This window comes from Pseudopipra pipra, chromosome 2 (assembly GCF_036250125.1).
Source record: "Pseudopipra pipra isolate bDixPip1 chromosome 2, bDixPip1.hap1, whole genome shotgun sequence".
Classification (NCBI taxonomy): Eukaryota; Metazoa; Chordata; class Aves; order Passeriformes; family Pipridae; genus Pseudopipra; species Pseudopipra pipra.
In genome coordinates, this window is record NC_087550.1 from 40903728 (window position 1) to 40922671 (window position 18944).

General features: G+C 33.9%; 1 protein-coding gene across 1 annotated transcript in view; it reads right to left on the reverse strand.

Moving 5' to 3' along the window:
* PGR (progesterone receptor) overlaps window positions 1-18944 on the reverse strand; it is a 44027-nt gene that overhangs the window by 22847 nt on the left and 2236 nt on the right. The window contains exons 3-4 of the mRNA XM_064645139.1: window positions 18122-18273; window positions 4952-5068 (exon numbers count right to left, since the gene is read on the reverse strand). Of these exons, the coding sequence (XP_064501209.1) occupies window positions 4952-5068; window positions 18122-18273 (269 nt within the window). The remainder of the gene's footprint in view (window positions 1-4951; window positions 5069-18121; window positions 18274-18944) is intronic.

Sequence of the window (18944 nt, forward strand, 5' to 3'; positions counted from 1 at the left end):
TTTTATGTACACTGTTATAACTGAAGGCAGAATCAATCCTCTTGTTTTTGAACCAGACAAGACTGATAAGATGAACACAACATCTACTTTTAATAAAAATTAATTTTGTTTTATCCCATCATAAATATGCACGTTTATGCATTTCACATACAAAGTTATACGCAGAAGAGCAATACCTCAAGTTAAATTAAAACAACATTTAAAATCAAAAGGAAGTATGCTAAACCAAACTTCAAGAAACACACTTTAATGATAGCATGAATACGAGTGATGAGGCCTTCAGTAACACTCATTATGCAATGAAATCAGGGGTCATATTCCCACTGACTTAATTGTGGGTTTACTTAGTTTGGTATCAAGTGCCCCAACAATCTTCTGCTCATTTCATCACTTGTGGCAAGAATAAAAATATTTCTGATTAGAGACTCCTTAGTAAAGAACCAAACAAAAACTTACACCTTATGCTACAGCTGAACAAAAAAAAAAAAAACAAAAAAAACCCAAACACATAAAAAACCCTCCAAAAGAATAGACAATTTATTATGCCAAAAGACCTAGAGCCAACTTCTGTCATAACAAATCTATGCATAGTCCTAAACGTGCTGGGAATTTCCCACTAAGCATTGTTTAGGCATGAAGGAAAACAGAAGGAACAATGCATTTGATAGTTTATAAATAATCATTTCAGGTATTTTTTGAAATAATAGCTTCAGATACTTTTACAGTTCAGAGAACAAGTAAAGAAAGAAACCAAACAGAGTGCTGATCACATGGAAATGTTAGTAGTTAATAAGTACCCATGTTTCCATGTGACTAAATGTATGAGAATTAATGTCACACTGGTTTGCAGAATTGCTTATGTGTTTATTTCTAATTATGTTGCTTAACAGCCACCAGTAAAGCAACTCCACTTGTTACCTATCTACTGGATAGGTGACTATTAATAACCCACAATAAATTTCTCCCATCTACCACAAGGAGACCACAACAAATTAATAAAAACTCTTAAGGACGTACGGAAAACAACACAGATATGACAATAGCTTACTTTTTATTTTGGTGTTTCAGAAACATCCAGGTAAGTTCCTGCTATAAGATAAATAAATATCTCCACTTGTTCCTATAAAGCGTAAAGAACATTAATCCACTCTGGCAACTATTCATCCTAATACTATAACCTATCTGTGTATATTTAGACAGTATGAATTTTCTTTGTAACATTGTCATTATTTTGTTTTAAGATAGCCAACCACTCAAGCAGTTTCTCAGTACTCACTGTTCCCTTACCCTCGATTACTATGAGTAGCATGTGTATAGTGTTTGCGTGCTACATGTACCTAGAAAACATAAAAGATAAATCTCATCATCAAATATATTATGATTTTCCCCTTACTACATAATTCTGTATTCTAATATTCTTTTAACTACATATACAGAATCATATTGACAATCAGACATTATTGATGGTACACATTTTGTATTAAAAGCACTGTGTTTCTAGTAAAAGCCTAATATCTCACTGTCCTTCTCCTTACTCTGTAATCAGGTGAAAAGCATCAGTAATTTACTATTCTTGACAGAACACTATGGCCCTTACTTTCAGGTCACTATGCTCTCACATTTCGTGTAGAAGAAAAAGTTGTGTACACCTTAGGGGGGATGTATACAAAATAAAGAAACCGGCAAAGCAGAAATAATACATGCAGATTTTAATAAACCCTTCGATTCTACCTCAGAAAACACTACCTGGAAAATTAATTCAAATTTTTCTGCATGTGATCATTGCACTGCAGACTGAAAGCTGAGTGAAACAGTGAAGAACACAGTAATTTAGCAATACAGTACAGCTGAACCAGGAGTCTGTGATAGTCAGCCTGGGAAAACTACAGATTCACTCATAGTAAATAAAAGAGTCAAGTATGTGTTTATTCAAGGACCTGACACAGCTAATTGCTATCCTATTAGGTAGAAGATTAGAAAGGGGACAGACTAATGTCACCAGATATGAGGTATAAAACTCAAAGACAACACTTTCACAGAGAATGACAAATAAGGTACTACGGACTACATATACATTTATACTTTCCTTTTATATATTAAGAAAGAAGAAACAGTCCATATAGAGAAATATACTGAAGCTATTTGCTGCTATTCTATAATTTACTTAAAACTGACTACAATTTCTTCTAGAACAATTCAAGGGTTTATTGCTTTGAAATTAGGGTCAAAAAATAGAACTGTTGTCCATGTCATATGATATTGCACTCTATCTATATGGTTGTCACTCAGCAATGTTTGGTTTACTTCTCCAAGCACACTCTCCAAGTGTACACTCCAAGTTTAATTTAATTAGTATAATTTTTAGAATCTTATCGTTAATATCCTATGAAATCTTTCTCCTTAATTAAGCAATATTGCAGGTCTGAATTTAGTAACTCAAGTAACTCAATATTAGAAGTCTGAGTTTAGGAACTCAAGAGTAGCATTGAGAAACTAAGTATCAGGGACAAAAGAACAAAAATGTACCTCTGTAATTTCTGAATGGCAGAAATCAGAAAATGCACAAAAAAACTTGAGGTATACAGGCTGTAAACACCAGAAGCAATTTAAAGTATTCCAAATTCTGATTCATTTAAAATACTCAAGGATGTATCTAAGTATGTCATTTGTTGCAAGAACTGGAAACTTGCTTATGGACACATCATAGAATACCAGGATGGAAGGGACCTCAAGGATCATCCAGTTCAAACTTTCTTGGTAAAAGCATAGTCAAGATAACATGTTCCAGAACTCTGTCTGGCTGCATCTTAAAAGTGTCCAATATTGGGGAATCCACCACTTCCCTGGGGAGACTATCCCAATGGCTGGTTGTTCTCATTGTGAAAACTTTTCCCCTTGTGTTCAGCTGAAATCTCCCCAGTATTAACTCGCACTCATTACCCCTTGTCTTTTCCATGCGACTCCCTGTAAAAAGGGAGTTTCCACCTTCTTTGTAGCTACGCTTTAAATAATGAAACATGGTGATAGGGTCTCCCCTAAGCCTTCTTTTCTCAAGGCTGAACAAAGCCAGTTCTCTCAGCCTTTCCTCATGTGACAGGCTTCCCATCCCTTTGATCACTTATGTCCAGGGGAATGTGATCTAAGCCCTATAGTACCCCATATATGAATCATACTGTGCTGATCAGCACATCAAGTCATGGGTAGGAAATACATATGATAGGATGTTTAAAAAATGGCAGAAGAACAAAAAGAAGAAGAGTAACAGTAACCATAGGAAAGAGCATTATGGTTAACATAACCTTCAGATTTTTTGCTGGTTTGAATTTTAAGTCATCATTTACAAATAATATAATCTCACTCCAGTTTTCTTCATTTTTTGGTCTACATTTGTCTTTCCTTCTCCTTTCAGTATTAAGCACTGCATTAGGATTGCAACAGTTGCCTCAAAAAATTAAAGACAGCTATGATTAGGTATACTTAGAAAAAGGCTAAACAAATAAACTGCCTAAATAGAACAACCTAGCATTAAATACAGAGAAATTAATCACACTTGCTTAGTAATAGCTGAGGCAAAAAAAAGGCGATCCAAAGAGAAGAAGGAAGGCTTTACTCTCTTCATACATGATAATAAAGAACAAAGAATCAGAGCATCTTAAGCCTCAGGTTTTGGTTTCAAGTATGAGGACATAACAACCTGATATGAGGATACACCAATGAGGACATACCATCTCATCAATATTGCTAGCAAAAGTGTCCAACTTCTTCCATTTTAAGTACCTACACCCAGAGGAAAATGTATGTATTAAAAAACACTAGTAAAATTAGCATCCATAAATGCATACGAAATGTAGAATGACGTCAACCCTGCTGGCAACTTCTCCTACGTCGCATTACTATGCAGAGCTGTGCTGAAGCAAAAAGACTAGACAATGCTAGTGTCATCACACTCTTCTGCTTGTTGAAACTGCTGCCTGTGATATTAAAACGCATGGAGTTTAGTTATTGGTGTTATCCAGGCTATCATAAATGAAAATTCAGGTCAGATCGCCACCAAACTCACAGCCTGGAATGAATTTTTATCTATATCAATTTACACCCACTAGTATCGTAGAATGGTTTGAATTGCAAGGGATCTTTAAAGATCATCTAGTATAACCCCTCTGTCACAAGCAGGGATATATTTTAGAGATCAAGTTGATCAAACCTTACAAGTTCTCCCAAATATTAAAAGGCAGGCACTATACCTCCCAACTTCTCTTTTCCTAAATCTTCATTCTTACTCTATTTTCCATGGCCTACTACGGACCCCTTGGCTTTCTCCTCTTCCAAAGCTGGTCAAACAATGATTTTGGTTCTGCCTTTGTAGTAATACTGTTTTGAATAATGTTACATGTATAAAAAAAGGCAAATATGTTACAGCAAGAATTATTACAAAGATGGAATTTCCCAGCATCAAGTATGCAAAGTCTGTAGTGTTGGTGCAACCACTGCCTGGCACTCCTCGGTGAAACAGAAGGATTCGATTTCGTTGACATGTACTCAAAACAATTAGAGAGCATAACAGAAAAGAGAAGGGAACAGTACTGATTCCTGATTTTAGTCTCAATTTCAATCTGCTTCTTTATTTTTTTCCTAAATCAAATTTTCTGATCCAAAATTATTAATAAATTCAAACCAAAGACGTAATTCCTGCCCCTTCAAGAAAATTAGTATAAGGGCACACAGTAGCACAGGGAGATTGCTACGGAAAGGCACTTTTGTTTCAGGTTTTCCAGAATCATTAAAGAAAAATTCTCAGAAATTATAAAACATTAGGCAATTCTTCCAAAAATAACATTTGAATGTGGTTCTTTCCTTTACAGTGTCAAAGTAATGTTGTTTAAGCTCAAAAGATTTAAGGTAGTGTACTTGACTGCCCATTTTTATAGATCTGATTTGAAAAGTAGCTCACCTCCCAGGACCATACCAGCTTGACAGCACTTCCTCAAGCGACATGCTGGACAGTTCTTCCTACGGATTTTATCAACTATGCAGTCATTTCTTCCAGCACACAAATAGTTGTGCTGCCCTGCAGGCAAGAGAAAAACAGGATTAATACTACATTTTTTAACAGGACAAAATTATTTCTGCATATAAATGTCCCAAAAATAACTGAAGATTCAAAAAAGTTGAACCATTAAAGGGCTCCTTCATTTTATGCTAATTTCTGAATAATCATGTGTTACTATTTGAATATAATAACTCATTTGGCCCGTTTAAGAGTGAAACTCCCCATCTATGAAATTCCAAAATACATTAGCAGGCAGCACGAACTACTACCAACAACATTTCTTAAGTAAATCAAGCATGAGGACAGACCAATTTGTTTCTTTCAAACTTCTTTTTCCTTGAAGTTATTGTTCCTGGTTTTAAAGAACTTAAGTAATTTTTGCTTGGATTGATGTGGAGTTTCCAACAGAAAACAGAATGAAAAAGTTGGGGCAGTGCAAAAATAGCCTTTAAGAAGAGTAAATTATTCTCTGATTGAGAGGCAGTTTTGTGCTAAAACCAGTGAAATACCAGCTGACCAGACGCAGCCAACACAGCCAACAAAGACAAATAGAAGGCAGCTGTAACTTTGTGGTTTAGGTTAGCTCTTAGTTATTGTTTAATTCTGAAGGACTATCTTAGAAACAGTCTGTCATTACTGTATTAAAATGGAATCTCTTAAATGAAATTAGCTTTCAGCAGAGTAAAAAATTGAATTCAGTTGATATCCTCTCATTTTTTGAACACATGCTTCAATGATATTTCCAAATTTCTAAATTTCACTTTGAGAGAATGAAAATGTATTCTTTAAAATCAGTCACAGAAATTATCAATGAAGCATTAATTTTGAATATATAAACACAGCTAAGTAAGTAGATAAGTAAGAAGAAATTCACACATTAATTCAAATTAAGCCCAAGTTTACCCCTCAAGGTCTAATTTTAAAACCCTGCCTGTTTGTGCACGTCATCCTCTATTCAATTTCTTAGCAGTACCTAGCACGAAAGCACAAAAGCACGAAAACAACAACAAAAAAAATATTTTATTTTGAGAGCAATAAATTGGATCAAAAACTTAAAGATAAATCTCAGATGTACCAGTATCATGCATACTTTCTTCATGGAATATTGTGGATGTGGACAGATATCAGTACCAATCCTTTTAAATTTTCACTGATTTCTAGATCAGTATTACTCTTGAGTTAGCCATCTGATGTCACTAACAGTAAACAAATCCAAGATGGTTATTCTACTCAGATACTGTTATTCAGCCTTCTTTATAACCCTATTCTGCCATTTCTCTCCATAGAGTAAAATGAACAACTGTTCACCCATGGCTTTTCTCTACAGAAGAAACACAAACTAAAAACTAATCCTCAAATGAAAATACAGGAGAAAAAACATTCCATTCTAACTAAAGAGTTAGTGTTAAACCATGTGAAACAATGTACTTGTTTCTGTGCTAACATTTTTAAACATAAATAATTTACTCTTACCCATAATTTTAAGACCAACTTGTTTGGATTTAGTGAAAGAAACCTGATTGTCTCAAATTAATTTTCATAACAATTTCTTTTTTTGTTTTGCTTAGAAAACATTGAGTAAACAAAAACAGTTGCCTCACCCTTTGCCTGGCATCTAAAAAGTACTTAGTAATGCAGCAAATGAAAAGAAATTCTCATTTACTTTTTCCCATTAACTCTAATCCTGGATTCCTCCTAACAGGAAACATTACTGAAAGTATCTGAATGAATACAAATCTGTTTTGCTTTTGGCAGCAGATCAGTAAACAAAGCACTTATTTTGAAAATTTCTTCCTTGGGATTATTTGCAGTTTTTTCTTGTCTTGCTTTGCCTTTGTAAGCTGGAAAAGGCATTCAATCTTTTGATAAGCAACAACAATTCTAAAACTTCATTAGTTTAATTAAAATCTGAGAAGATTATCTCAGCACTGAGGCATTCTGGTGCTTTAATGTACATATAATTTACAAAGGAATGCTTAACTGTAGTTAAAGTTTTGTTGGTTCTTGTCTTGGGGGGTTTTCTTTGGTCCCCTGAGAGGCGATTTCTTCTGGACTGCTTTTCCAAGGAATTTGTTGAGTCTACACAACATGGTCTGAGTCTATATAACCTGTATCCATTACAAGACCAAAAAATGACCTATGGATTTCCAATATGACACTAAATACTTGCAAGCATCTCACAGTGCTATAGGCATTCAAGTTGTACTTTTCCTCTCATAATGACACAGAAAAATGCTGATCCACCAAAGCCAATACCATATCAGGAAATATTATTCTTTGAGCACCCAATGAACACTGTTTCTACATTCTAGAATTATGTCAGTATTTAGGACTCACTCTTGAGATGAGTATGTGATTTGTGTACTCAATGCCCAAGTGCATGCTCTAACTACTAAAGGAGGCTAAGGACTGTCTGCTGGAACAGGAAATTATTTGGAAAAACAGAAATTAACACCTTGATTTATACTGATACACTGTATTATTAGCCCATATTATTTACATAATAGTGTTCCAATATTGCACACCTAAGATAAAGCATCACAAATCAAGTTACAAAATTTTAAATTTACAGTTATACATTTAAGTTTAGCTACATCTCTTAAAAAAATGTTCCTACTTTAGGGGTTATCAGTAGAGCCAACTTCCACTTCAATTTAAAATGCAGAAATTACTTCTTCATCACATTGCAACCCAAAAACTGTTTATTATAAATCTAAGACTGAAAAAAAATTTTCCCATTTGCAAAACAAATCAAAAATTAATCACAATTATGAGAACTACTCTTTGATATTCATATGTTGTAAAGTTTCAGATTAGACAAGATTTAATAATCTCTCTACCCGGTGCATTATATGCAAGAAAGAAAATCTGTTACTAGAATTCAGGCACAGTAAAATTTGCTTTGATCTTCAATAAGTTAATATTATTTCATTTCCATTTGTTTCATAAACTGTATTTAAAACTCTAATAATGACCAATGACCTAATCTTTATGATGTCTTCACCTAGTTTATTTCCTCCACAATCTAGTATGAAAAAAAAAAGAAGCAAGAAAAAGCCAAAACTCTGCCAACTCAACCCTCCCATGAGATTGTGGTGACAAAATCTCAGGCAATTCTTGATGCTTATGTTAACCACTTCCATGTTTTCAGGACTATTAAAAAACCACAGTCATATCCTGCATTTGAATTACACCTTCATATGTGAGTTTTCCACTCCACCAATTTCTATCCCAAGTCTCCCCAACACCTTCCATCCCTAAGTGTATTCCACTCATTCTGATTCAGCTGCAACTTATTTGAAAAACATGTAAGGTTCAATTATATAGTATTTTTCATAGTCTCATCTGTCTTTTTTTTTTTTATTATCTGTCATCTGATTGCATCTTATATCAACAGAAAAATCTGCATGAACGTACTCATCTGAAATCGCTTCTATCTGTGCAGAGCAGGGTTCTGGGAAACTGTTACTCACCTGACATTAATATTTTAGGGGCAGCAGCCATCTGAAAGAGAGATGGTGCAAGAAGTAGAACACATGCCAGATGTTTAGCTAATTTCAAAATTATTGGACAATATTTAGTTAGATGAAGATGTTTGAAATGTTTTCATGGGATGCTAAAATATTTATTTGAAAACACATTTGCTATAGCTCAGTCTTTGAGATCATCTGTATTTGAACTAATTGTCCTCAATACGTGAGCATTGAAGTTACTAATATGTATGTACTAATGAAGTATATCCAAAACCCACTGTCTAGGTAAAATTACCTTTTAATTGGTCATTTGACATTCAGTATCTCTTATATTACTACTGTAATTGTAACCAGGAAAACAAAAAAAAACCAACTAACCAACCAAAAAACTCAGAAAAGACCAGGATAGTAGTATAATCACTAGAGCATAGGTTTGAAAGTAAAGGTTGGCATTTGCATTTCTTACAAAAATATGAACTTGGTAACTTTCTGGAAACTACTGCATCTTCAGAAAGCTTCACCCAGTGTTAAGGTTTACTTTTCACCGCTTTTTGAAAATGCACATGGAGGGTCCCTCTCAATGTATCAATGTATCAGCTTGTGACCAGCTTGGCTGAGAAAATCCAGTCTCATCTGTTGCTCAAATGCTCCAAATTCTTGTAGGATACCATTTTTCTTACCTTCCATCAAAATCCATTTGTGTTAGGAAAGGTGTAAGTTCTAATGAAACAAGCAAACGCGATTTTAAGTACTGTAATGACTACTGCTATACCAGGAGGTTTTTAATCCAAATAGTGCTGAAAGTAGCATGTACAATGTCTTTAAAAACTTCACTATTAACTGAGTTCACTGACATGCTGTAAGTCACTTAAAATCATTCGAGTAAACCCATGAGTTGCAAAGACTTTGCAGATGTGCAAAATATGGAAACATAAGGCTTTATCTGCACCTGGGGTATCAGATACAGCAGTCAGTTATTTGGGCAAGTGCATCTGTGCTGAACTGTTGTAACCTTGCACAGAAGCAAAGCACTGGTTTGCACACTCTCAGTTCCTCCTATCTGCTAAGAACCGTACTTTCTCAATTCTTTTTTTCTCTCTCCCATATATGATTCTGTCTCCCTGCATCTCTCTTAATTTGCAATGCTTTTGTATAAAATCATCAACTTCTGGAGGATTCGTCTTTGCAGAACATCTCATGATGTTTTATTTAGTCTAGTTTTAGATTTCTGTCTAAAAACTGCAGATATGTATTGAATCTCTTTGCAAATTATTTTACTGCCAAATGTCTCCCAATGTCAACTTTTTGCTTCCTGAATGCTAGCTCAAGGTTTTGCTCAATAATTTTCTGGCAGTATGTTTTACTTCTTATATTTTTTAAAAAATACCAATTAAATCAATAGGTTAAAAAAAAAACAAAACCACAAATGAATTCTGGAAGCCCACAGTAACCATGGGTTTAAAATTTAAAAAATGGAAAATAAGTTCACCTGTATACCTCAACTAAATATAATGATGCAGATGTAGCTTTTTAGTAAAACTGACTTCTGGAAGCTAAGACAAAGGACTAGGCTAGTCCTTAGCTTGTCAAAAACCTGACTCGTCAGAGAAATACAGGGTAATCCTTACCCTGAACATGCTCTGACAAGTCAGGCTTTCCACAACTAGGCAAACAGTCCAGCCTAATAAAATGGGAAGCACAGCTAAATAGACTTTTGCCCAGATCTAAATGTAACACTCTTCTATTTACACTTTTTCAATATGCAAAACAGCAAATGTGGGTTGAATTTACCTCTCACTATATGGGTTTATGAGCTTTGGTCTTGGACAACTAGGAATCTATACTACAGTTTGTAATACTGAAAATGCACCCTTCATGTCCTTGTATACTATTATATGCCATTACAGTCTCCAAGATTCCACACATCTCAAAAAACATTTTTTTTAATCATTTAATCCCAATTTCATTTCTGTGGTAATGTTTTCTCTAAAAATAAAAAAGTCACTGAACAAAAACTTCAAACATTAGCCACCTACCCAAAAAACACATCATCCAGTAGCTAGTGGGGAACTCGGTCTCCATTTCCCTCTTTGCCCACTGAAGTAAAATTCTCATTCCCAAGTCTTAAGCAGGTGTCCTGACTACTACTTTGTAGTCCATATTGGTATAAAGACCTGCTATTCATGCAAGTCTGCTTCACAGCAAAGAATGTAGGATTCAATGGACCAAAGAGGACAAAGAGTGATAGCAGAGTAACTTATGAATATGTTCCATCCTAGAGTCTAACTGAAATAATGTGGAATTTCTTTCTTCATAATAATATAGTTCAAAGTGAAAGCAATAAAGAATGATTGCATTCCAGGTAATCCAACTGTATGGTCAGGGCATCACAGAGAGATTGTTTTATTCCCTTCAGGCATTTGGAGAGAACAAACTTAACTCCTATATCCTGAGAGAGTGCCTTTACTAATCTATGTACTCTGCAGTGGGGTTCAAGATTACAACAGGTATTAGTAATTCATCTTTGTGAAACTAGACTTTCATTCGTTTGCCTTACTCACATGTGATGAAAAAAGTGTTGAGTAGAAATATTTTGTTCAAAGAGAATGTAAAACTCCAAAATGTTCATTGTTAAGTTAAACCTGATGTTTTCCTATAGTGTATTTTGTTTTGGTGAACATATTTACAAGTAAGTTTTGATGTTTGACAACAAACTTTCGGTGCTCTTCCACTCCACTGACTGCTGGTTTTAAGCAGGTACTGTTACAGTCATCTGTCAGGCTTTTTTGCTAAATGGACAAAACAAAGTTGATTTCTCTGGAAGGGAAGCACCATTTTCAAAGCACCATGTACATTGCACTGTTTTCCTTCTAGCCAACAAATCACTTTCAATGTCTCCAACATCTCTGATTGACTCTTTCCTTCTCTTGTAGCCTGATCTGAAAAATCTTCCTGCCTTTTGCTGTGCATCCTGCAGTACCATTGTCTTTTTCCTTCCAAAATCAATTCTCCAAGAGAGCAACCTGTGCAACTTTTTCACGATATCTACAAAACAGAGCAATTAAATGTGTCTATCCTGTTTTCATTCATTTCTGGACAGAGCTAGAAGTTACAACCCTTGTGTTTTTTTATCTTTTTATATTTCCCTGTCTGTTCCATCACTTTCAACAAGAAAAACAAAACAAAACCCATAGAAAAAACAAGATGAAGCAAAATTAAGTAATAATTCAGAGAAACTATCATGAACTGCAAAATTAGGAATGCTGTTTCATACTGATTTTCAGTTGGTTTGACCAAACTGCTTAGCACTGTAACAACTTGAAACTCATAAAGTCTTTGAGTCTAAATATGGGAACTGACAACAAACATTTTCCACAGCTAATATCATTTAGGAAGAGATGGTGGCTTCTTCAAGTAAGTATTTTCAGTTCTTTTTACGGCATTTTGTCACAAGTACTCCTTAGTCATAATTTTTAATTAACTACATCACTGATATAAATATGTAAAATAATGGAAGTGTCAGCATTGTTGTCAGTAAGGGTCTATTTCTTACAAATATAGAACATGGGATTTGGACACAAAACCAACTTTAAAAATGCACCAGCTATTTCAGCTATTTGTTCTTCTTTTGATCCCTGAGTATGATATTCTTTTATCAACATAAGCTTTATATGTGCATTTTAGTCACCCCATTATTCTGATTTTACTGGAAGTATCATAGCACATTGCCATGATAAGTTTTTTCATATACATTTTCCTTATATTCCTTAACTTGTCCTACAACTGAACCAGTGGGACAGGGGCACTGGTAGTAAAGGTGTATACGTAATAAAGGTAGAAAAATCCAGAAACATTAGCATCAGAAAAAAGCAATGTGCAAAAAATCCCCAATTATTGCTGCCTATTGACTGAAACACCTTAGATTGATTTGATTCTATTTGAGTAATTAGATTCTAAAGCATAGACATCCATCAAAACAAGCAGCATACATTGCCTTCTTGGGCACAAGAGCAAAACAGGCACTTCAGGATTCATTTACCTTGAGTAAATGTCTAAATTTTGGTTCTTTAATAGCTTATTGCTCTTCAAAGGACATTTAAAGAGATTAGCCCAAATACAGATGTTCACATTGTAATGCCTACAGCTAGGTGAAACAAATCTCACATAAAATATTGTCTTTGAGGATAAGGGAAGATGCAATCACAATAGGACAAGAATAGGGTAATATTCTGCTGGACCTCAATGTCCACAAGTAACTCTTCCCATGTTTTAACTGCAAAAGACTCCATGTTGTTGCAATGTCCTCAGCTGTTAACTGACATTAAGCAGCAGCTTAAATGCAGGAGTTGTGGCTAAGTATAACCAGGAAACCTCTGAAGTGCAGTCATATGTCACTATATCATTATTTGCATAATGGTAAATTGTAACATACCATCTGTTAAGTCTTTCCATTTAGTAGTTTCTAAAAAATCACTCCTTACTCGTAGTACATCATGAGTAATGTGGAACAGATAAACAGCTTAGGGAGATGGACAACATAAACCCCAAATCTATTTTTAACAGATAACAGTTTTACTATAAAAACTTATATTTAATACACTTATGTTATATAATCTAAAAGTATTTTAATACTTAAAATATTACTTTTATATATGAAATAATATAATTATAATCTATAATACTTTATATATAATACTTAAAAATAAGTGATACTAAGTTAGTATTTTATATGCTTATGATATTTCTTTTATATGCTACATAAACATATTAGCTACTCTGGTGAAATCAGTGGGATCATGTCACCAAATGCAGACAGGATACATGCTCAGCCAACACTTCTTTATGCTCAGTGCTGAGAAATAGTTACTGCAGCACTGTTAGAGTATTGCTATTTTCACCCTAAGTATGTATTAAAAATAAGTCAGTGAATTTCTTCCTAAAATTTCGTTTCTCTCCATTCACTATAAAGTGAACTTCAGATGAGCAGCTCAGGTTACTCACATTGTGCACATGTGAAATTAGAACAGAGTATTAACAACTCTGACCAGTCAGTTGCTGCTGCTCTTTAAAGCATGTAGTTTTACACTACCTGGAATAACTAGTATTCCACCTGAAAAGATGTTTAAGATAATATTTGATACTGTTTTTAAAACACTGTAAAAAGTTAAACGAAAAAATTTAATAATTGACATTTCTGCAGCTGATTATGTTCTATGCCATGTCTATTAGGAAAACACTAGTAAGCCATGATGACAGCAGTAGGAAGCCCAGCATTAGCACAAGAGCCAACCAGAAAAAATGCTACCTTAGCTCGCTCAATCATTGTGCCTCATACAAATCCATTCATCAAACTGCTGTTTATCAAATAGCTGGACAGCAAATATTTTTGAAGTCAGAAGTATGATGAAGATATACAACTGCATATCAGATGCAGATTTTCTTCTTTTCCTGTTCATGATGCAAATTCTTTGAACTCACAAAAGTGACATTTTCCACTTGTATTACTTTGTATATTTGAATTTGAAAATACACTTAGGTTATTGCACAGTAACATATTTTGGCCCCATGCAAAATAGAAGCACTTCAGTAACATTAAATCTGTCATACTGAGTGAAAAGCATTTTTATCTCTCAACTTGCCCAGTGTATGCTTTGTGTGTTTGTATGTTTTCTAATTCATGAAAATTTCATCACTATAGGTTTACAGTACATGCTGTACCAAACTCTGTTCCCAAGATCCAGTCTGAAAAGTTGGATTAAAAATTAGAAGTCCCTGCTGAGTTATGAGACAGGTGTTAAAGGTTCCTTTTTCTCCTCATTTTCACAGCCGAAAATGTCTCTGTGGTGTTGCATTTCTCTTTGTTTTCAAAGAGGATTTTCTACTACTGGTTAGTCTTTTTTTTTTTTTTTGAATACTTGGCATGTTGTGTCATTTTACATTCTTTAGATATGGAAAAGCACAATTGTTTAGACAAGCAATTTTCCTTATGCATATTATTTCACTGCTTACATAGTGAATCACACTGTCATCACAAAACTGCCTATCATAACACTGATAAAATTTAGATAAGCTTTATCAGAAAGTTTGATTGAAGTCATGAACAGCTTTCTTACTGTGTAGGTGTAGCTCATCATCAATTCCTCCACTGTACCTCTCCATACACAGATAGTGAAAACTCGGATGGAAATCCTACTTTCTGTTTATCAAATTCAGCTCTCAGAGAGGCAAAGTTCACACTTGGTCAGTTAAATGTTACCTACTACACATGCTTGAGCCTGTTCCCTGATGCCATCGTCTGCAAAGAGTTGCTAGCCTGAGCTTGAAGCACATATTAAAACTAGAAAAATTTGCTAATTTGCTAACTAGTTGATCAATTTTGAAATAGTTTTCTAGGTTTAAACAAACCAAGAGGTAGTTTCTGACCAACCTGCAGTAATATCATCCAGTAAAGTTGGTCTCAAACTCTTCGGGTTTGGGCAACTGCTTTTCCTTAGACATTGATAATATAAACAAAGTGCACATTTAAATACAGAACAAAAATGAGAAGTGGAACTTTATTATAGGAAAAACAGGACCTTAAATTTTTCTCAGGATTTCGGTAATTTTAAATTTTAATTTTAAAACTACTGCAAAGAAGGCACTTTCAGCAAGAAGGCAAGAATGCAGGCTACAAAGAAATCACGTGCTAGCAACAGTGTAACTCCAGAATCCCAAAACTCTGAACATTGGGTTCCTCTTCAGGGGCAGACATTTTACCATGGTGTCCACAACCACTTCGATCATAATTACCCTGCATGGTTTTACATGAAGGAATTTTGTAAGACATTACTAATGACTGACAACTTAGTGCTAAATATCTTCATTCTCCTAATGCCCTGTTAGAAATATTCTCCTCTATTTTTTGTTGCCATGAATGAGGTATATTGGTAGCACTTAAATAATGCCTGATCATCAACAGCAAATTACTTTGCAAACATAGTAATTGTACATACTTGAAAGCATTTTGAATATTATTTCTGAACTCTTTTGATTGCTAACTACAAACTTCTCGTCACTCTCAGCTCACTGATAAGGAACGGCACTACCCCTTCAAAATACTGAATCCAATTTTGTCTTTTCAAATTTCTTAACTGAGTATAAATAACACTAACTTTTGTTATTTTCAATATACTTAAAGGAGAACTTTAAAGTTTTTTTTAAAAGCCTTGCAATTTGTTTGTTCATTAAGTGAATCTACAGATTGGCAAATCAGTTATTTGTAAGAGTCCACTGGAAAATGTACCACCTCTAAATGCAAAAAAAATGTTTCCTAAAAAAAATGCCACCCTAATATCTTTGTCCTTTTTCTTCTACCCACTTGCAATATTACCTTTTTTCATATCTGCTGTACTACAGGTTCCCAAAAAAATGACTTGCATTTTTGTTCAACCTTACTTCAAGATTCTGCCTAGAGAAAAATATGGTTATTATATCAACACCAACCTCTTCTTCATGTATATATAGACACATATGGGGAACCAATAACCCAAAAGACAGTAAATATCTACAAAATCATATATATATTTAAGAATTCAGTGCCAACGAACATTCTAAGTAATGTTTGTGATCCTCACACAACTCTGACCCCCTGTTAAGCTACATGTGTGTCTACTAGTTACATTCATATGTATGATTAAATCACAATTACTATAGAAACATTTCTAGGTTAGCCTACACAGTTTTAAATGATTGTTCAGTCTGAGTATTTTAAATCAGCTCAGGTTTCATTTCAAAAAGATAAGAGATGGAAAAAACAGAGTTTTCTGGATAACATAACAGTCCATTTTATCCAAACAGAGGCATTTAACCAATACAGCACACACACCAGGGAAGGTAAAATAAATGGTGTATGAATACGAGAATTTCTGTGAAAAAAAAAATTACAAAAATTACATAGGCTATTTGATTTGAAACAGCCAACACATCTGAAATCACAGAAGTAATTAAGATAAATGACAGACATTTTCCAACAAATTTAATACTACTATTTTATTTACTTTCTTATCTACACACTTTGAATAATCCATGAAAAAACTTTAAGAGGTTTCTATTATCAATTTATATGCCTTCTTGACATTTACCATTAAAATACTTCTGGTAAACTATAATAAGATATGTTTTTGAGCAGGTTCACCTACCACACAAACTGGATACTAAATTAGGAAAGAGAAGAAACCTAAAAGTGATAGAATTAAATTCAAAGAAAAAATTGCAATATTATTTTACAGGTGAAAAGCAAAAATAAAACCTATTTTAAAATATGGCATTCATATATTACACTACACTCCGTATTAGAACTTCAGCTTCCTGACTTTTTTTTTAAAAAGTATATGGTTGACGTAGCAAAACATAGAAAAAAAAAATGTGAAGCCAAACCAAGGGACCAGCTAGCACAGTGAATGAAACTTTAATGTACTCCTGAGACTTGCACTCTAGAGCCTTGCAGCCTAACACATGTTTCTAACAACTTTCTCATGAAACCCATTTGAATGTATTAGAGAAAATGCGGCACTAGCTCAAAAGTTCACCTAGACCACCTAGTCCAATGTTATCACTTTGCAAATATCTAATATGTTAAAGGAAGAACATGAGCATAAGCTTAAAGTAGAAAGCAACAGCACACTGAAACAAAAATTCTAATGACATTAGTTCGCTAAGTTTTTACTTTTCCAACTTGGAAAGTAATAAACTCTATAAAGCTGAAGAAACTATGTATCACAACAAGAAAATACATCATACAATTTTATTATTTGAAGGAATCCTATCCATTGTAATAATGGTTTTGTTAAGTACATGGAACAGAAAATTGAATATCCTAGTTCTGACAGGCTCAAATAAAAATCAAAAAAGGAGACAAAGTATAAAAAGTAGAAGACTTTGTTGTACTGCTTCATTTGTTGAACTATATAAAACAATCTGCTCTTGTATTAATATTTAAAATCTCAGTGGACAAGGCATATAAAACAATCCAAAAAGAAAATAATAAACATAGGTATTGCTACTGATTTACTAAACCTACAGCTTGAGTTTCTAATTTAACGTCTATTTAGAAAAAAATTCAAACACAATTATTGTTTTTATTACTTGAAATAGTTCAGTGAAATTTCAAATACTTCCATAATTCTCAGGAAACCAAAACTCTGCATCCTGCAAGCAAGAAAAATTCCATGACTTCAAAAAGAGAACAAAGTCAAAATAAATTCTTATCCGCTTATCATTAGTTCATATTTGCAATATTTTCCTTTGAGCAGCGTTTACACTTTTTAAAACAAATTGTGTAATACACAACATTTTTATGAAACTACCTGAAATGACTAACTGATAAGCAGTAATATAGCATTTAATAGCAAATAAGTAAAGTAAACCAAGTAATACTAAAAAAATCAAAAGTGGAATAATTTTGTCAGTATTCACTGTAATATTTAAACAGTCAACAAAACAAAAAGAATTTACTCCAGTGATAATATTTATAAAGACGAACAATAAATAAACAGTATGTCCTTAGCAGTGCCTAGAAGATATATTTCAGATAATTAGGAACAATGGCATTATATAGTACCTTCCATTGCCCTTTTAAAGAAGACTTTACAGCTTCCACAGGTAAGTACTCCATAGTGGCAACCAGAAGCCTCATCACCGCAGATGAGACAAATCTTCTGGGGTAGTGATTCAAAACTGTACTGAGAACTTTGGCTGGCTTCTGTATCTGGCCTTCAAAAGAAAGAGAATTAAGAGAAATGAAAGATCTGGTTTTGCACGGTTAACTACTTACCTGTATTGATCAATTTTATACTAAAATCTTTATTTTAAAATTTGTAATCAAGCTACAGAAGGACAAGAAAAAAATAAAGTATGACTGCCTTTCAGCGTAAGGGTTTGTCTCTACTATGCACTATAGGAAAGCAGTGGGTAAAAAGCATAAAGTTATATTTTAATCCATTTAGCTTAAAAAGGTATAATCTAGAAACTTTTTGGTAAAATGTTCATCTTCCTCAGATCAACAACTCTAGTGAGTGGAGTCATAGTGACTGATACTCTTTTTTCCTGAACAGAGACAGAATCAGATAGAAGTCAATTGAATTTCAAAGGCCTCTTTCACATGGGAAATAACTAAATTTCATCTCAGCTAGAAAAGTCTTTAACAATCAGTTTACCACCCCCCATTCAGTTGCAGCATTCTCAGCAGTAACTAACTCTGATGGGGATATATCAAGGATATTTCCAATTTCTCTCCATCAAAAGGCACAGAGGTAACCACTCTACTCAGAAAAAAATAATGGATTTCTGCTGAAAATGTAACATTATATGTACGTATTTTTGCACGTATTTCTAGGTAACAAACATCTCGCCACGATAGAACCCCATTTCAAGCGTTTCGGTTT